Raw genomic sequence first — 21,319 nt, 5'->3', positions numbered from 1 at the left:
AGAATGTGTATTTAAAACAAGAAGTTAAAAACTAAATGAGTATACTTACAATGTAATGTTTTATACTTACTGACTGGTACCTCACCTGTTTCCTCCTCTCCTTTTCTTAATGATTTGTGCCCCTCTATAAGAAGTGAGATTATTGAAAAGTAAGTACTTAGTCTCATAAAGGACTATAGAGTCTTAGTGTTTAAGTCATTTAATTTGTATATAATCATAAATCCCATATATATACATATATATATAATCCCACATAGCATCAATATTTGTAATACAATGCATAAGAAATCCCATATATATGTAATATGTAACATATATAGTGGGATATATATATATGTAATATACATTTAGATGTTCATTCATATAGTAATATTCCAAAACAATAATTATAAAAATCCTAAATGATGCTAGGTTCTGGGCTCACACCTGTAATCCTACCTACTCAGAAAGCTGAAGTCTGAGGATCACGATTCAAAGTCAGCCCGGGCAGGAAAGTCCTTGAGACTCTTACCTCCACAATGCCAAAAAAGCCAAAAGTAGAGCTGGGGCTCAAGTATTAGAGTATTAGTCTTGAGCAAAAGCAGCTCAAGGGCAGTGCCCAGTGCCAGAGTTCAAGCCCCAGGACAGGGACCCCCACAAAAAAAAAAAAAAATTAAAAAAGAAAAAATCCTAAACCATTCACTATCTAAGCTTTAGAGTAGTTGACAATTGTTTAAATCTTGCTTAAAGTAGGGAAAAACTTTCTGTTAATGAAGTGTATTGAGATTATCAGGGTTACTGTTGCCTCTGATTTTTGTCTATTCCTTTATTGGAAAGATCTGTGTTCTTAAGTGGTCACAGAATATCTTAAAGTACTCAACAAATATTGCCCTTTCTTCCTTAATATTATGTAGTCTGGCAGCCATAGGTAGAGTAAGCATTATGCTAATATTGTATGTATTGAAATTCTTTTTGCATCTTATGTTTTATCTAATTATTTATTTTTATATCTGTTCAAATAGGATGTTGCAGATATCCGGAAGCAGTTTCCTTCATTAGAAGGAGATATTAAGTTTCCAAAATTCTTCAGAGAGGAACAGTTCTTTTCCAGCGTTTTTCGAATTAGTTCACCTGGATTACAACTTTGGACTCACTATGATGTAGGCTACATAAATGAGAACTCTGAATCTTCTGTAGATCCTTAGTGTTTGTGGATTTAACATTCATGGTTTCAATTTAATAAGCTGCTTTGAAACTCTTTTATATGTAGTTTGTTTAAACAGTTTTTAAAAAACACTGAATAAAGCAGCAATAGGCAAGTGAATTATTTGGCTAATGGCAAAGCCTACTTCATTTCTCACATTTACATTCCTCTGTAATCTTGTTCTTGATTTATCATCATATGAATTTTATGAAGTGGTTGTTTCTGGCTTATGATAAATAACTACAGAAGGAAGAGGGAAAATTATGTTGAGTGTTTGCTTATGATAAGAGCATGTATAAGTGATACATAGGACTCTGGCCACCCTCAGTTATGTTGCTTAGGAGAAAGGCAGAAGCATATGGAAAACTATTTCCAATTTGAAGAATTTGAGGATATTTGGCAGTCTTGCAAACATCAAATTCTACTGTCTTTGTAGAGCAGCAGAATGTGTAGAATTACCATCTTGATTATGGGTTATATTAGCTTAAATATATGTAGATGTAAATATTATTGTGTATAGGTTAGTGTTGAGAGATAAATAGGAAGCTAAATAATTTTAACAGATTTTCAAAGATAAAATGTTTTTTCAAAATTGTAATATTTGTTCTTTTGAGACAAGTTACTGTGTAGCCCAGACTGGCCTGGAACTTGTCATCCTCCTGCTTCAGCTTTCTAGGTGCTGGGATTAAAAGGTGTGCTGACACCTCCCCCAGTAAAAGTAATTTTTTAACATTCTGAATCACACTCTTGGTTTTTATATATGTTGTATGTATTTATTTTCTAATTTATTTAAAGACCTGAGGAGAATTTTATTATTACAGTACTATAATTAAATAAGAGAGGCATTTTACTTTTTTAGGTTTTACATGAATGGTAGGGTGAGGAAATGATGTGATTTGTGTATCTTAGGCTATATTTTATGACTGAGTTTTAAATTTTAAGTAGTTTCCCTTTTACCTTGAGTTACAATAGAAAATAAGATATAAAGCTTTTCTTTAAAAGGAACACTAGTTGTAGTTATGTAACTATAGTTTATATAAGTTTATATAAGTAAAGGTCAGAGCTAACAGATGTAATGATATATGGATAATCATATCTTGTCCATTGTATATCTTAATTCTTTAGCTCAGTAATATGGCTTCTCCTTTTAACATTTTTCACAATCTGTACTAAGAACTTGTACCCTTGCATATACAGGAAAAGTTAAGATTAATCCATTACAAATTATATTGTCTGATGATCTTCCTATACAAATAATTTTATAATCAATATCTATAATTAAATTATGATTGGCATAGAATTAAGAATTTAGCAGAGGCTGGACGTATTTTTTTTTTTTTATTGTAAAGATACTATACAGAGGGTTACAGTTACTGGACGAATGTTTTCAGTCTGTTGTCTAGAGTTGGTCTTGTGTTTTTAGATAGTCACATCTAAATATGTAAGTATGTATTAATGAAGAACCTCAAGAAACCTTAACTGTCCTTATTTCATTAGGTAGAGCAAAACACTTATAGTTCTTCCCTTTTTAAGGAAGTATTACAAAAATGTCTCTAATAAAGTAATTATTGTTTGTGGACTACAGATGTTCTCATTATTAAATTAGAACATAGCTGGTAATTTTAGGTATTGTTAAGTTTTATAAAAGAATAAGTTTTATAAAAGAATAAGTTGAGCACAGTGGTACATATTTATAATCCCAGGTACTCAAAAGGCTGAGATAAAAGTTCGAGTTCAAGGCCAATGTCAGAAACATAGTGAGATGATGTCTTAAAAATGGGAAAGGGTTACAGTTAACTAGAGTATTATTGGTTGTTAATCTGAATTTTAGATACTGCTAACTCATATACTTTTATTGGTCTTTAGGTAATGGATAACTTCTTAATACAAGTGACAGGGAAAAAACGTGTTGTATTATTCAGTCCTCGAGATGCCCAGTATTTATATTTATCAGGTACGCCTTTTTAAAGTTTCTTTCTAAATCCTATTCAGTTACAGTTAATCATTATTGATATTATTACTATTATTGGATTTTTTTTTTTCTTGGTGCCAGTCCTGGGCTTGAACTCAGGGCCTGGGCATTGTCCCTAAGCTTTTTTGCTCAAGGCTGACATTCTACCACTTGAGCCACAGCTCCACTTCTGGCATTTTTGGTGGTTTCCAGAGATAAGAATCTCAGGGACCTTCCTCACTTTCCTCAGATCACAGCTTCCTGAGTATCTGGGATGATAGGCATGGACCATCATCACCCCGCTCAGTTACTCCTTTTGATGACTGTTTATTCACATAGGGAGCAACATCTTAGACCACTTTCTCCTGATAAAAAGTGTTTTTCATTGATGTGTGTGTGTGTGTGTCTGTGTGTGACTGTGTGTCTGTGTGTGCGTGTGTGTGTGTGTGTGTGTGTGTGTGTGTATATATATATATATATATATATATGCATATATGTGGACTATGTGGAGAGTGAGATTTTCAGGTTACTTTAATTATATTACATGGGTGTCAAAGGTCACCCAGAACCTCAGAGTGGGTTATTGAAAACTGTCTTGGATCTCAGGAGAATAACAGTTGTTCTCACAATATGAGCAAATTGAACAAAATTTTCAAGTTTATGATTTTTTTAATGCTCAGACTTTTTTTGTGTTTTTATAATTCCTTAGGTTCTAAATCTAAAGTATTGAATATAGATAACCCAGACTTGGCTAAATACCCACTGTTTTCCAAGGCTAGAAGGTATGAATGTTCCCTTGAAGCTGGTGATGTGTTATTCATTCCTGGTAAGATTTTTAGACCTCATTTATAAATGAGGCTTCATCTTATAAATGTGTTTATAAAATATGTATTCTATCACTAATCTTTTATGTGATTTTCTTAATACAAAAGTGCTAGATCATTTTTATACATGATTTTGTTCATGTATGTGTTTAAAGTATACTTAGGCAAACATAAGATTGTCTTATTTCTCAAGAGCAACTTATTACAGTTGTGCCTTATATTAACAGTGATAGTCAATGACAGATCACATAACAGTATTCTCATAAGATTATAATGGAACTGAAAACTTTGTATCACATAAGCCATCATAACATCGCACAAAACATTGCTCATAAGCTTGTGATGCTGGCATAGCCAAACTTAGTAGCTGCCAGTCACAAAAGTGCAGGTCATAGAGCTATGCATAGAACATGGTATTTGATAATGACCATAAACTACATAATTTCTTCATCTATTAGAGTAGGTGTTTGTTGTTTCACTTGTACTTATATTTTTGTGTACACGTGTTGATGCCAGAGTTTGAAATTTGAACCTCTGGCTCTTGCTCAGCTTTCTTCATCTTAACTGGTACTCTACCACTTGAGCTATGCCTCCAACTAGAGCATTTTGCCCTTTAATAAGAAATTAAATCTTACAAACTTTTCTGCCCAGGATGGCTTCAAACTGCCATCCTTTAGGGCTTAGTTTCTTGAGTAGCTAAGATTCCAGGCATGAGCCATTGGTATCAGCTGCAAAACAGCCTTGGACAGGTTATCTTGGAAGTATTGTGTATGCTGTTATCATAGCAGATGTCTCTTTGTTTCCCTGAAAACCTTCTAGATGGAAAGCTGGGGAGGAAAGAGCAGTGATACTCAGGCATCCTCACCCTGTGTAGGTATAAGTGTGTGTAGGTGTAGGTGAATGTGTGTGTTTCCTAGTTTTTACTAAATGTTTAAAAAGTGAGTAAGTTTTAAAAATAGAAAAAATGCTTAGAAAAGGGATTCAGAGAAATATATTCATATAGTTACAAAGTGTTTGGAACTAAGTCTTGCAGTGAGTCAAAAAGTTAAAAAAGGGCTGGGTAGGTGGTCAGTGGTAGAGTGCTTGCCTTTCATGCATGAGGCCCTGGGTTTGATTCCTCAGCACCATATAAGCAGAAAAAGCTGGAAGTAGGGCTGTGGCTCAAGTGGTAGAGCACTAGCTATGAGCTGAAAAGCTGAGGGACAGCGCCCAGGCTCAGAGCTCAGGCCTTATGACCGACAAAACAGAAAAAAAGAAAAAAAGTTAAAAAAATCTAGAAGTTCATAAAGAAAAAGGTTACAGTAAACGAAGATTGTTATTATTAGGGATTTTTAAATGAAATTAGTATAGTGTAAATGTACAGTAATTGTAAAGTATGGGAGGTGAGAGGAAAAGGGACAGAAGAGAAGATGGGAAGGAGAAGGAAAGGAAAGAAAGGAAAGAAGAGACAGGGAAAGAAGAGAGGAAAGGGAAATGAAAAGGAAAAAGAAGAAGAGACAGGAAAGGGAGAATAATAGTGTATAGTTACTTTGGGGCCTTCATATTACTCACCAGTTCCCATGGTAGGTGCCCTATGCAGTGTATCTTTTCTTTTAGGACTTACTTATTGTATCTTTTCTGTATTGAGATAGGTTTATAGTTTCCATTGTGCTATAATTATTGTACCTACTGTACAAGTTTGCACAATGGAGCCATAGGCTTAGGTATGTTGAGTTTACTTTGTGATAATCCCACAATGACAAAATTGTTATTCCTCAGAATGCATTCCCTATCACTATGCAGTGAAGTACTGCTTAATATTAACATTCTAATATTGACATTTTGTACAGATTTTATTAAATATCAGCTGTGATACTGTTGGGTACATTAGTTTTTTGTACATAGAATGTTTGGAATTTAAGAAATAAGCATTAGTTTGGATGTGTCTTAAATGTCCACATCAGTAACCACAGTGATATAATTAACGTCTGTAATTGATACTTAAAAGTAATTAAAGAGTAAAGGAATACACAAAAATTTCCATTTGTTTAGTTATATTTCCCATAGCTAGTAATCATGAATACCTCTTTTTGGTGATAATTTTAAAGTATTAATAAATAAAAATATGGAGTTCTACTCTGGTTCTATATTATAAATTGAGGAAAAGGAACTATGTGTTTGTTAATCTTTCTATCCCTAAAGGCCTAATAAAAACTTGATAGATTCGTTTATTTCTTGTGTTCATTGCAAACAACCACTACTTTGGTCTTAAGTATATTGCTGTTTTATATATTTAAATTTTTGGATTTTATATATTTTCAACATGGTTAAGGGATACTCAGTAGTTTCATCTTATATACAGCTTTTTATGAAAAAAGGAAGATAAAACAGGAATTCTAAGAATTTTTATTTCCAAACAAAAGCAAAAGATTAATATTTGGATTTATCAAAATAGTTAGATTTTATTCTACCTATTAACCTGAACCAGGGGAAAAGAATTCTTAAACAGTGGAGTTAAGATTAAAACTGAAGACTATTTTTGCAAATCAAGGTATTTTTAGTCTTTCATTTTTCCTCAAGTAATCTTAGAATAAGCTTGTGAAGTTTAAATCTTCCTTTCACAAGATTAAACACTTTTGACATAATTAGTCCTCCATCTGTTATACTGTGGTGTTACCTTAATATTCTTCCAGCACTTACATTTTACAAATGTTTATACTCAACTGAAAACAAAGTAAACTTCCTAGTGAAAATAAAAAATAATTAGGTATATGATAAACTTGAAACATTTCCATTACCAAAATGTATGTTGAAGTTTTATATACTTAATGTTAAGGAGCTGAAAGGAACATAGGATAGATGTGATTGCATTAGAAACACAAAACCAAGGGAGCTACAGTGAATGCACACTTACAGTCAGAAAAGCAAATTGCAGCTTGAACAGGAAGTCTTTACAAACAAAAGTACTATGCTGAATCAGAATAGGTCAAACATACTCCTCAAATAATTGAAATGTTCTGTGTACATAAAAAGTATACATTTTTGATGTGGTTTTGACACAGGAAGCATAAACAAGTACATGCCTCAAATGAAAGAACTTCAAAACAAATACAACTTTATTATGTTGTTCAAGTTAAAAGAAAAAAAATTACTATTCCTAAAGGTTTTTTAAAGTAAGGATTTATGCTATTGACAGTTTAAATTGGTTGGCAATTCATAAAAGTTAAAATGATTCTGTTAAACGCTGAGAGTGTGCTAAGGAAGGGATCTGGTTAAAGAATTATTTCTTAGATTGGCTATATGCAATTCGTGATATTTCACTGACATTTTAGTTTTTTTTTTCAACTGTAGGTTTTATTTTTAACTTGTTTTTTAAAACTTTCTCCAGCTTTATGGTTCCATAATGTGATTTCTGAAGAGTTTGGAGTGGGAGTGAATGTCTTTTGGAAGCACCTTCCATCTGAATGCTATGATAAAACAGATACCTATGGCAACAAAGACCCTGTTGCAGCATCAAGAGCCGCACAGATCTTGGACAGAGCCTTAAAAACACTGGCTGAATTGCCAGAGGAATACAGGGACTTCTATGCGCGGCAAATGGTCTTACAGATTCAAGACAAAGCCTACAGCAAGAACTTTGAATAAAAAAAAAAAAAATGAAGTGAATGTGGTGAAATAAACATTTCAGTAAGATTTAGGTGGAATACTGGAAAAATATTAATAAATTTTAAAAATACTTATTCTTAAAAAAGGAAAGAAATCTCAGATTAAGTATAAAGGGAAGGTGTATTGCTTCTACTTGATACAAACTGTTAGAAGTTTAAATAACATTGTAGTAGAATCACTGTAGCTTTGCAGATGCAAATAATAGAAGTACCACTCAAACAATAAGACTCTATATTGAGTCATGTTCCATGAAATCTTCTGTTCAAATAGGTTTCATTATTTCTGATCCAGTGATTCAGTAATGTTACCAAAAACTTTTGTTGTTTACCCTTGCTTGCTTTTCAGCCACAGCACTGGCATCAGCCTGAGACTGGCTACCCTTGTGGTCATGGGATGGTTGCCAGTAGCAGTTGGGGCCTTGTGCATCTTCATTTACATGCACCAGAAGAGTCTGGCTGGATTTCAGGGGCCCTGTCAATCTGAAGTTGTCCCAGAATAATCTACCAGACCCTGGGATCTTGGTGCTCTAATGGGCTTGGATTCATATATCCTTGCTCCAGTCTTTGGCAAAGGGTATGAAATAATACGTAGGTCAGTTAGGCCTATCAGAGCTGGGAGAAAGAATCTTCCTTTGATAGAGCCAAAGTGTTTAATTTTTAAAATCAAAGTCCTGTTAAGAAAGGAAAAAAGGTAGAAAAAAAAAGGTAGAAACTAAGGATGTTGTCTCCTACATTTGTTGCTGTAATCAAACTCTTTGAGACATTTTTTTTAGGTTAAGATGCCTAGGTGTCAACTTGTTTGTAGATTTTTTGAATCATTACATTTGGGGTTTGGGTTAGGTACCTAATAAACCCTGCAGGATGTTTTGGTGCATAACCAGGACTAAGAATCACAAGATTGATTGGTTATAGTGTTTAGATGACTTTCTCTGACTTATCCATAGCATGGTTAATCTGATCATGTTTCTTCTTGTCAACCAGGACTAAGAATCACAAGATTGATTGGTTATAGTGTTTAGATGACTTTCTCTGACTTATCCATAGCATGGTTAATCTGATCATGTTTCTTCTTGTCAACCAGGACTAAGAATCACAAGATTGATTGGTTATAGTGTTTAGATGACTTTCTCTGACTTATCCATAGCATGGTTAATCTGATCTGATCATGTTTCTTCTTGTCAACCTATGGTAAATCTGTTTTTCTTGTTTGTTTTGAATGTTTGAAGCTCTCTCTGCTAAATTTTCACCTACCTTTTTCCTTTTATAAAAAAAAATACTATATGAAAAGCCCTTAAGAGTTCAACCTCCAATACCATTAAAGGAAAAAATGAAATACTGTTTCAAGAGAGATCTTAGTATTGTCTTTGAAGACAACGAACCCCATTGTATATATTATTGTTTTGTGTTGCAGTCAGTAAAGACCAAATATATTTACTGAATACAAATGTTCCCATCTAAAGTTATATACATTGACTTGGTACATCTGAATTATGGAATAAATAATTTTCTCTACTGAAGATAATCCATTTACTCATGTTCTGTATTTAGAGATGAATTAGTTTCAGGCATAAAAAATAATAAAAAATAATACACAAACAGGAAAAAGCATATAAAACATTCTACCTTTCCTGAGAATCTTTTCTTAAGAGGTGCTAAGTTACTGAGATCAATAGAGGTGGAAAAATCTAATTCTTATAAGAACTTCAGTGATCCTTTTACTTCAGGAAGGAAAAAGACAATACCCTTTTTCTTTGCTTTATAGTAAGCTTTAATAAACTTGGTTTTTTTTCCTTAACCAGTAAGAAAAACAGTGCAAAGTATAAATCTAAAAGTCATGTAGAAAACTTGGAAGTAAAACAGAATTGGTCCACTGAAGATTTTCATTTGTCTAGTGGGAATCAAACTAGGTCGTAAGTAAATTAAACAACTTATGAAGCATGTTTTCCTTAAAACACAATTCATATATCACAGGGTTGCTACAAAACAGTAGACATATATAGTTAAGGGTATACACATAGTTGATGACTGGTGCTAGTAATTCTATTTCATTATATTCCTTTACTAAGATATTTGAGGTAGATTCTCTTGGGATATTCTATTTAGAAAGCTAGACATGAATCTTTTGGGAAGTTTTAAAATTATTTTCCTGGTCATAATTCTTAATTATGTTAAAGTCTATCTTAAGATCAAAATGTTTTAATCTTTTGTTTCTGTGCTAAAGGCAAGTGAATATTATTAACTGCACATCTCGTGGATTCAAAATCTTTTTAATCACTTTTGTTGCCGAAAGAAATCTTCCATAATATAGTTAACCCAGATTGAGATGATTGTGATTGAAATTGGATTTACAGTGATGCCTGTATTAGTGATTTACTTTCCCTTCTGAATAAATACAGGAGGGATTTTCTTTCCTAATATATAGACAAAGATTCAAAATAAAATGAATGAGTACATGGGAATACAAAAACAAAAACTAGCCAAGAATGAGGAAGAAGTATATGTACTGGCATAAAACTTGTCCACTGTAATTCCATAAAAAGCTTGAAGCTATGCACTGTTATTTGCTTAAAATCAAAGTATGCTCTGAAAACTTATTTACATACAGTTTTGTAAGGATACACAAACCACCGATGGTGTTGCCGATGAGAAGTGTCTGAATCACTAGGTAGGAAGACAAAACTGCAGTTATGAATTACTTGAATTTTTGGTCATATTATCCTCTTAAATACACTTTAAAAATAGTGTAGTTGTTAGCTTTTCATTTTTAATCTGAGTTTTTTTTTCAGTACCAACATTTACATTAACATTTTTAAACAAATATGGGAAACATGACTGACCAATCGGAACTATTAAAACATTTGAATATGCATTAACTTTAGAACGTTTTCACTTAGAAAATAAATATTTTTACTTTTCAGTCTGTGATGTGATAGCACTCTTAGGGACCCAGTGAATTCTTAATATCCACTCAACTTATAAATTAAAATTTAAGCTTTCACGTAACTGGATAGCTAAAGGTCTGTTTTAAAAATATTTTACATTTTAAAGTATATTAAGGCCTCACACTGGCAGGCAATATGCCACTAGAGCCATGTTTCAGTTCTTCATTGTTAGCTTTTCATGAATATTAACAGTGTTTGTCTTGTTACATGAATACACTGGAGTTCTATTCAATACTTACTTTGATGAAATATCAAAACAAGGGAAAAAAAGTGAACAGCCTTTTGTTTCTGTCATCCTTTTGAAGCGGCTATGTGAACATTTGACAAGAAACTAGTAACTTTCACCTATAAAAGTTGTCAAAAAACAATCTAAGGATCTGACCAGGGTAGAAAAATACAGGAACTTGGCAGGCAGTGTAGAGTTGGAACTGTACTGTAGTGACTACTTTGGATATCTTAAATAAGTGGACACTAAAGTGAGCATCCTAAGTGACTGCCTGTCTTTATTAACTGGTGTGACTGCTGCCATGTCCCTTGTACCTTTGTAAAAGGGAGCCTGAGTCACCAACCAGGTCTAGTTATATTTTATCCCTAATGAAGTATAAAAAGTAGAAATAAAAAAATTATATGAAGTGTTTCTTGTTTAAAAGGCTCTTAAATGAAACAGAATAGCTCTTCTTGACATGTTTTTATAGGAAAGGTTTTCAAAGTTGTTCATTTGAAAGACATGGAAGTTAATGAAAACAAACTTAGAAAGCAAGGATGAGAGGAAGAGTCTCCTTTCAAGTAATAGTCTGAATGAACAATGCTAAGATAAAAGACATTCAAACACACTTCTGTAGACTATTTTAATTATACATTCATGCTGTGGTGGTAACAATTTTCACATTATTTGTAGGACTAATTTTCTCAATTTAAAAGGCACAGTCAAGAGGACACAATAACATTTACGTTAACAAACAAATGTGGAAATAGGACCAATCTAAACTATTTAAACAGAAAACATTTGAATATGGATGGACTCAGAACATACGTTCGTTATGAAAAATACTTTTACTTTCCAGTAACTGTCTTACTGTGATGACATTTAGGGGCCCAGTTAATTAGTATCTATTCAATTTGTAACAAGTGAAAAACGCATTCATATGACTGGATAGCTGAACATCAGATTTTTACAAATATTTCAGATTTTTCAAGTGAATTCTATTACAAGTCCTACCTTAATATTTCAATTAGTCCTGTGAAAATCACAACCTTTTCTTCCTCTGTCCTTTGACCATTCAGTATCTCAGCTATTTTATATTAGATACATGGGAATTTAATGAACTAGTATTAAACAATTTGTTTAACAAAAGCCACCTGATCATAGTGCTAAATATCAAAGTGACTGGTTTTTGCAATAGGAATTTTTGGTGTCAAAAGAGCAGGTATATGAATAAAATGGAGTGATAGACAATTGCTTTGCCTTTAAAAGTTTAGATACTCTTGTAGCATCTGGTCTGAAAGGATCCTTTATCATAACTATGAATATTTGGAATGTGTTTATAGTCATCAAAATATAATTCTGGGAAGAAACCAAGAAATTTGCATTTTCTATATTGTTTTACCAAATTTAGTTCCTCTTGGTCTTAAGACATTAATCTTATTTTTTCAGTCCTAAAGCAGCACATTACTTCCCTGCTTATTTCATGACCTTCAAGATTATTATTAAGCAAAAAAGTAACTGATCACTTTTTATAATCCTATAGTTATGTTTCAAGGTTGGTTGGAATCCATTAGATCTTGGTTTTTCAAAATGTACTTATCTAGGTCAAGAAAAAAACGGGCAGAAGGAAACTTCACCCAAATTATGTAGCAGCGTTAAACAAATTCAGTTTTTGAGCCAACATGAAATCATTTGTCTCTCCAAACTTTGCTTTTGTAACTTTTCTTATAGTAATGTCACTTTGCATTTTGGCCAAAGAGAGCTATTTTCTTTTGGCAGACAAAGATCATGCTTCTAAAGAAACTGTTTTAAGTCTGTGGAATTGTCTCCTTTTCAGTAGAGCACTAACAAATCAGTATGTATTTATTTTACCTATGTTGGCCTCTTACAAAGACAGCAGCATAGCTCTGAGTGTGTTTTTATTCACCCTATATAATTATAGTCCAACTAATTTTTTTTAAACTGGCTTATGGCCAAGTTTCAAGAAACCCAAGAACAATCAATTAACAACTGACAAAAATTAAGCCACAGTACTTAAGTGTTAGGTTTTTAAACCAATCTTATACTACTGCATGTTCTTGGACATTTGTAAATAAAATACTTCAACTAGGAAAAAAACAATACTCGGTAACACATCAAGAATAGATCCATGAATGTCAAAGTAGTTAAATACTGTTAAGTCATCAAAATTAGAATGTTACTCAATATGTCAATTATTTCCAACAACTTTAGTTGTCCTTTCAAGACTATATTGTTAATTTTTTCATTTTTAAGGGGGTCATATTTGTCACAGAATTATCACAAACCATCCTTATAGATCTCAAATTAACTAATCCTAACCTAGCCCAAAGTTTTAAAACTGCTCACATTCACAAGGAATACACATTACAGTCATATTTTAGGAATGTGTGCTTTTCCCACCCCAAAAATTACATCATATATTTCATTATATGAATTTATAACATTCAAAGTGCTCATGCTCTTCCATCGAACAAGTACATTAATATACTCGTAGTCTTAAAATACTTCATGAACCCTGAAGTGATTCTCTATGGAAGGAGCTTCCTTTGCAAAATGAATCTGGCTAGTAACCTGCATACCAAAATCTCCCAGTATCTGAACAAATTTCTTATGCTCTTTTCCAATCCATGATCTCATTGGATCACGTACTTGGTAAGGCGTTACATGGGTGTGAACAATAATTCCTGTTTGTGCAAATTCTTTCAAGACTTCTGGATATGTAACCCAAGTATTGCTTCCTCCAGAATGACCACCATCCAACCAATACATTGTTTTTATGCTTTTGATGAAAGCATCTATGTTCTTGTCTTTCTTGGCTTCTTTTAATTCAAAAAGCAACTGATTCAAAACAACACAACCTTTACTGAATCCAATCAAAGTAAAAGACGTACCTTTTAGTGATGGTGGATATTCACCATCACTTGTGGTTGACTCATCAGATCTTTTACAGGTCCTCTCTTTTTCTACCTTGCAACCATTACTAGAAGAATTTGATCTATAGTCAGATGCTTTGGAGTCCTTATTCCAAACATTCACATTCTTCAACAAACCATTCTGACTTAAGTTAAAAGCATTAACTAACAACATATAAAGGTGCTTAAAAGCTCCAAAGTCAGTATTATGTTCTGGGGCACCAAACATGTTGCTTTTCACAAAGTTGTCATAACAGCTGAATTTGTGCAAATGCATCCGGGAGCACTTTATCACCCAAATATAACTATTGGGGAACCGATGAGCTAAAATGGTGGCAACGTTTTCTAGACTCCAGTTTTCCCATTGATAATTCTCAGGATGACGAGTCATAATTTCATGGTAATTCTGAAAGGCAAGGAAGAGGAAATAAGCATGAAAAATATATTTACATAAAATTATTTCCAAAAAATAGTTCCCCATTTTTATTGTGGAGAGAAGCTACTACATAGCTAATAGCTAATACACCAGAAATGAAAACTAATAATCTCACTGCCTTCCAGTTTTAAGATTTTGAACAAAACAGTCTGCATTTTAAGCCTCAAACCCATTAAGAGAAAGTAATAAAACACACTGAATATTAAGAATTTGTATGTCATTTAAATGGATGATATATATATATACAATGTATGTGTACATGTTTAAAATATTTTAATTAACATATCAATAACATACATATCAAGTTTTCTAAAACACCAGTAAAAATAAAATTGAAAGTAAAATTCAGTTCATTACACAAACTTTAAGACAATTTTTTTTTTTTTTTTTGTCAGTCGTGGGGCCTGAACTCTGGGCTTGGGCACTGTCCCTCAGCTCTTCAGCTCAAGGCTAGCGCTCTACCGCTTGAGCCACAGTGCCACTTCGGCTTTTTTCTGCTTATGTGTGTTAAGGAATCGGACCCAGGGCCTCATGCATGAGAGGCAAACGGTCTACCACTGAGCCAACTTCTCAGCCCCTTTAAGACAAATTTTAAGAATATTTTGCTTTTAGTGACCTACAGTCTTGTACCTTTCCCTCTCTAGGGTTTACAACCTGACTGCTGATTTCTTTTTCTGTGTTTATAGCTTAGGTCGGACTGATTGTGGTGTTAGAAATGAAGCCACAGTGAAACTACAGAAAAATCCTTGTGCCTGTCTGTGATTACATTAAAAGTAAATTCCAAGATAGAGAAAAATTAGGTGAAAAATAATTAAAGTTGGTGATAATAGACTACAAAGTTGCCTTCTTTCCTTATTCTTGAGTTTCACAGACACAGGATAACTCATTCAAATTGGATTTACTAAAAATTAGCAATTTGTTCATACATTTATTAGTCATCAGGATTTTGTTCTTTCCCTCCATATCTTTGGCTTTTTTTGTATATAGATCTTATTTTCAAGACATTTGATACATATTAATATGTTTTACATCCTATATAAAAATTTTGTTTTCCCTTAAATTTTTATTCATAGTGGCTTTTAAAAGGAACTCATTCATATTTATCCTTTTACTCCTTAAAATTGATTGGATACCTATTGCTTGGGCAAGAAACAAAATGGATTAAGTCCTTGCCAACGTGACACATTCTATTGCAGAATTAAACTAAATAACTCTAAAAGTAAGTGTAGAATACTTCTTTCCATCAGAAATATGTTAGTCACATATAAATATTTCTAGTAGTGGGCTGGGGATGTGGCTTAGTGGTAGAGTGTTTGCCTAGCATTTATGAAGCCATGGGTTCGATTCCTCAGTACCACATAAACAGAAAAAGCTGGAAGTGGTGCTATGCTATGGCTCAAGTGGTAGAGTGCTAGCTTTGAGCAAAAGAAGCTTAGGGACAGTACCCAGGCCTTGAGTTCCAGCATCAGGACTGGCAAAAAATAAAAAATTCTAGTAGCTTTATTAAACTATAAAATGTTAATAAGGTAAAATTAAATTTTAACAATATAGTTTACTGTTTTACGTTCCTCTAAAATTATCATTTCAATATGCTGCCAGTATAAATAATTACTGGAAAATTATTACATCCTTACTAAGTCTGGAATGTACTGTGCATTTCACACCCATAGCAAATCTCAACTTGGATGCGAACCTTTCACCAGAAATACTTGATCTGAATTTAGATTTCATAAAATTTTATAGTTGAAAAAATGGATTCACATGCCAGACCATTCCAAGTATACTTAAAACTTTCCCAGTAACTGAGTATAAATTTTTTTAATTTAAATTAGCTGAAACTAAATATATAAAATTTACTCCTTGGGCTGGGAAGGTGGCTCAATGGTAGAGTGCTTGCTTTGCATGCATGAAGCCCTGGGTTCAATTCCTCAGCACCACATAAGCAGAAAAAGCCAGAAGTAGTGCTATGGCTCAAGTGGTAGAGCGCTAGCCTTGAGCTGAGTTCAGGCCCCATGACCGACAAAAAAAAAATTATTCTTTGACTAGAATAACAATATTTCAAGTAGTCAATGGCCATAGTGATTAGTGGCTACCATACTGGACAGTACAAGACATATCAAATAGTAGTACAAGGAAAAGGAGCACAAGGCTTTGAGAGGTAGAAAATTAATGTTAAGCACAAAATGGTCAGGAAAGGTTTTTCCAAATAAGGTGACCCTAAAAAAACTGAGGAAGTAAGCCATGTGGATATTTTAAGAAGTCATTACAAAAGGCCCTCAGATAGAAGCATACTGGATATAACTAAGAGCCAGCAATGAGACCCATGTGACTAGCAGAGTGAACTGGAACGAGTGATGACAAAAGATGGCAAAATTACTGGGGAAGGGAGGTGCTGAGCAAACGTGGTGTGACAACTCTAAACTTTCATTTTTGCTCTGACAGGGTTTGGAGCAGAGGTTGATTCATTCTAAATTTTGAAATGACTCTAGTCCTACATGGAAAAGAGCAACAGCTTTAGCATGGAGACACTGAAATATCTCCATAAGAGGTGGTTTAGATCAGAATAGTAGTGGAAGTGAAGGAGCTGAGTAGTAGTCCGATTTCTGAATATAACTGAGTCAACCTACCTCCTCAGATTGGCTGATGGACTGAATAGAGTGTGGGAGAAAGAGGAATAACAAAATAGTTGGTAAGCTACCATTTATGTTTTTCTAGAAACCTCACATGCATAGAGTATCTCTGAGGGAATAGTGTATGTGTATATATACACATAAACATACACATATTTAAAGGGGGACAACTGGTAGTGTTTGTAAAGGGAAATAGATGAGACAATGGGTAAAAAACTTTTCAATGTACAACCTTCAAACATTGAATTTTAGCAATATGCACACGCCTATTAAAAACATAATAAACTTGGATGCTGGTGGCATCTACATTCAAAGATAAAAAGATAGGAAAATCATCTCAGTTCAAGTGCTAGTCCCAGCATACATACAGAGTCTGCAACTTCGACTACTCCTTATGTGCAATCTACAAAAAAAGAGCTTTTTTTTTTTGTAAAGTTTTCATCCTGTCTGGAAATGATGCACTTACTATCATTGTTGGGGTAGGCCTGTGGTTTCCCATTCTGGCAAAGCAGGAGACAAGAGAATATCGTTTATCTCAGTTGTTGATGATCTACAGGCCCATCCCATACTACATATTACTATTAAAGTAAGGGCTAGAGGACTTTTAGGAAAACTTGGTGTATCTACAAGGACCCAGAAACATTCATTATAAAGCTTTAAACTAGGTGGCCAACACAATGACCAGACTGCCTGATAAAGCACAGGACAGGATCAACTATATAGCTATATAACTTTTCTCTTTAAAATGACACAATATTATGAATCACTGAACAGAGTAACAAACTGTATATCCATACATAGGATATTACTTGGTAATAAAAAGAAACTAGCTGTGTACAGATAAATTTCAAAAGAATGCTACGTAAAAAAAAAAAAAGGTCAGACACAAAAGACTACATAGTTCCAGATTAGTGAAACTCTAGAAAAGGCAAAACTATTGTGAATGAAAGTAGGTCAGTGGTTGCATGGGTCTAGGAAGAGGGAGTTGATTAAAAGAATGATGGAGATGCTTTAAAACACCACAGTGATAGTGGTTTTATAAATCTAACACCTCTCAAAATTCATCAATTGTAGCTTTAAAAAGAGAGAGAGCTCTGAGCAGGGCTCCTGTGGCTCCTGCCTATCTATAATCCTAACTACTCAGGACGCTGAGATCTGATCATGGTTTGAAGTCAGCCTGGGCAGGAAATGTCCATGAGACTGTTATCTTCAATTAAGCCTTGGGCAAAAAGAGTCAGAGACAGCACCCAGGCTCCAAGTTCAAGCTCCAGGACTTGAACCAAAAGAAAAAGAAAAGAAAAAAAAGAGAGAAAAGGAAAAGAAAGGAAAGGAAAGGAGATAGTTTTATATCCCAAGATTTCAAGTTAACTCAGAATTCAAAAGCAACAGACTTCAACATACATTCTCATACACCCTCCAAAATCTGATGGTACATTAGAATGTAAGTTATCTAAATGCATATGATTAACTATCGTCTCTATTTTTATTCAAATGATAAAGGAAAATGTATAGAATTTTTTTTTTAAAAAGCTACACATGGGAAAATGAGCACAAAAGGACTATCAGGAAAGTAATGAAAAAGGATTTAAAATTATTTGGACAACCAGCTTTGATTAATACCAAATATTAAGTCTATGTCAAGATGCGGCAACAAGTTCTGTTTAGACTTAATATGCTCAAAAGAATTACAAAGACCTAAATGAGGAAATCTGACCCTGAAATCATTTTAAAATAGACAACACGTGTCAAGCACTTAACTGTATTGTTTAAAGCAACTTACATGGATTCATTTATGCAAATTGTCTACTGAACACTTTGAACATGCTAGTCACCCAGCATGGCAGATAGATCAGTGAATAGACATGTGCTTACAATTTAGGTATAGAAAAACAGACAAAACCCCAAATGAAAAGTAACAGACAAAATGGATAAAAGTTGCAGGTGAATATGATCGAGGCATATTATATACATGTATGGAAAAAGCACGATAAAACCCCTGTGCAATTAGTATGTGCTAATAAAAATGTGGGGGGGGAGAAATGTTGATAGACTGTGCACACGTATAATTATAATCATTGAATAGGTGGTGAGAAAAAAACCTCACTGAAAGGGAAGGTCTTAAGAAGACTGAATGAGGGGAGGCAATACAGAGCGAGGTCCACAGGAAGACTGCAGGAAGCTTTGAAGGTGAGGTGTGCCTGACATACCTGAACAATACCAAGAAGCTGGGACGGAGTAAAACAGTAAGACTCAGCATCTTGGTAACGAATCACAGGCCATACAACTAGTATGACAAAGAAAGGGGAATGTTCATTTTCACTGTAATTCTGATGGTGTCCGATGTCTAATGGCTCATGCCAAGTTTTACATTAAAAATCCAGTTTCCACAACAACATAACCAGAGGTATTTTCATGCAGCTTATGAAATGAATAAGAGATATGCCTTCAGCTATCAAATTACTAATAGAAATGATAAAAGCCTGAGACAAAGACAGAAAACAAGGTGTGACAAGGTAAAGATATTGAAAAGCCTAAGAGACCGCAGACGAAGGGACGGACCAGTTAGCTTTACCTGTCTCACATAACTTCCTGTGAGGACAGGAATGTTCCAAGAAACGCTGTCCACATAAAGAGGGTTCACACGCACCATTTTAGTGACTGAGCACTTGGAATACAACTCGTACCACAGAGAAACCGGATTGTCACTATTCCTGAATTTTAATTACTTTAGATGGTCTCGTGTCTGACGGCTAACGTATCACCGTGCAGTTGTCGATGAAAACCCAGCCTCCAGGACCACATAATCATAAACGGGTATTTGCCAGCAGCTATTAATAATACACCTGCAGCTATTTAAACGATACCAGATTGCGTGGGCATCAAAACACGGGCATGGTTAGCGATCACGGCCATCAGCACCACTGCTTTTTGGGGTTACTGAGAATACCATACCACGGTTGAGTTTTTTTAATTTTAAAATTACTGTCAGAGTTTTCGGAACGCGGCGTACGGGGTTAGAAGCCATCTCTCGGTACCCTGCCACCACACACACACGCACATGCACGCACGCACGCACGCACACCCTACACGCCCGGATTGATAGATGGCTCTTTCCAGGCAAGAACCCTTTGACATCTTCCATGGAGAAGGGCCGGGTCCGGGAGCTCCGGGGCGCCGCGTGGGGTGCGCCCCGCGGGGCCAGGCATCGAGCCCGAGCATCTAGAGGGACCCGGCGCCCTGGCAGGCCCCGGGTTACCTGCACATCCCCAGGGAAATAAAGGACGTGATGCTGGGGCGCCGGCGGCGGCGGCGGCTCCTCGGCGGCCAGGTCCACGGGGAGGCCCCGCGGCTCCGGTCCCTCCCCCGCCGCCGCCAGCAGCAGCAGGTCGTTGCCGCGCTGCGGGTCCGCTCCGGGCACGCTGGACAGCCGAAGACACCGAGGGCGGCGTCCCTCCGCCGACGGGGCGCACCCCGCCCCGCCGCTGCCCCCCGGGTTCATGGTCTGGGCTTGGAGGAAGAACAAGGTGTTTCCGGTCCCGAGCCGGTGCAGCAGGAACAGCAGCGGCGGGACCCGCAGGAGACCGAACCCACACATGGGTGTCCGCTGCCAGGGCGGCTCGGAGAGGGTGGGGGCGGAGGGCGGGACTCCAGCCCGCAGCCCAACGGCCCGCGGAAGCGGCCCGGGCGGGAGCCGGCGCCCGGGGACGGCCGCACCACGGACCGACGTCCGCGCGCAGCGTGCGTAAGGAGGGGCGGGGGTAGCGTGCACTCGCCACCGGGTTCCGAAGGGGGCGGAGGAGGGGGGGGGCGTGTCCTGGGAGAAACGTTCGTGATTAGCGGATTCACACACGGCCGGGAAGTTCGAACGGAAGTCTGGGAAGGAGCCCTGGAAAGAACCGAAGGCCCACGTCCCAAGGCAATGATTCTGGCGCATGCGCAACAGGAGGTTCACGCCCAATGTGGCTGCCGGATTGTTAGCAGAACTGACGATGCTGGTGCTTGCGGAGTTGACGATTGGAGTCTGATACTCCAAGGAGGCGGTCTCCATCTGGCTCTTGAGTAGTGAGTGTGAAAAGTGGCTAAAAAAAATAATTTTAAGACACATTGAGGTAAAGACCAAGAATGTTAAGTTAGTAAAGATACAAAAGTAGTGTATACAGCCAATGGGTGCAGGCAGGCCTGATGGCAAGTGTAATGAGCATTTGTGGTGAAAAGTAGAGTGGGCTTTGATGAAAATTTACCTTAGAATAGGTGCTCCCCTCTCATAGACACCTGTTAATTTTTCTTTTTCTGTTACTCTGTAGCGTGTGTGTGTGTGTGTGTGTGTGTGTGTGTGTGTGTTGGCAATGGAGCTTGAACCCAGGGTGTGTGTGTGTGTGTGTGTGTGTGTGTGTGTGTGTGTGTGTGTTGCCAATGGAGCTTGAGCCCAGGGTTTTCAACCACTTGAGCCGTGCCTCCATTTCTGGCTAATTGGAGTTAAGAGAATACCATATTTTATCTTCTTTGGAGCCTCAATCCTCAGATCTCAGCCTCCTGAGTAACTAGGATTATAGGAGTGAGTCACGAGTACC

At 35.9% G+C, this 21,319-nt stretch overlaps 2 protein-coding genes across 2 annotated transcripts in view; one reads left to right on the top strand and one right to left on the bottom strand.

The window, feature by feature from the left end:
• Tyw5 (tRNA-yW synthesizing protein 5) overlaps positions 1–12,637 on the top strand; it is a 28,786-nt gene extending 16,149 nt beyond the window's left edge. Inside the window, exons 5-8 of the mRNA XM_042666954.1 lie at positions 1,002–1,139; positions 3,050–3,137; positions 3,844–3,960; positions 7,326–12,637. Coding sequence (XP_042522888.1) covers positions 1,002–1,139; positions 3,050–3,137; positions 3,844–3,960; positions 7,326–7,582 — 600 coding nt within the window. The 3' untranslated portion in view covers positions 7,583–12,637. The remainder of the gene's footprint in view (positions 1–1,001; positions 1,140–3,049; positions 3,138–3,843; positions 3,961–7,325) is intronic.
• CUNH2orf69 (chromosome unknown C2orf69 homolog) lies at positions 12,034–20,454 on the bottom strand. Its single transcript, XM_042666953.1, has 2 exons — positions 20,005–20,454; positions 12,034–14,088 (listed from the first exon to the last, which is right to left on the bottom strand). Exons 1-2 carry the CDS (start codon positions 20,341–20,343, stop codon positions 13,267–13,269), a joined length of 1,161 nt encoding a protein of 386 aa, XP_042522887.1. The 5' UTR covers positions 20,344–20,454; the 3' UTR covers positions 12,034–13,266.
• Between the last annotated feature and the right edge of the window lie 865 nt (positions 20,455–21,319).

This window comes from Dipodomys spectabilis, unplaced genomic scaffold (genome assembly GCF_019054845.1).
Source record: "Dipodomys spectabilis isolate Male_0828 unplaced genomic scaffold, ASM1905484v1 ptg000373l, whole genome shotgun sequence".
NCBI classification, from domain to species: domain Eukaryota; kingdom Metazoa; phylum Chordata; class Mammalia; order Rodentia; family Heteromyidae; genus Dipodomys; species Dipodomys spectabilis.
Note: the sequence above shows the minus strand (reverse complement) of the source record. Positions and strands in the feature narration are given on the sequence as shown.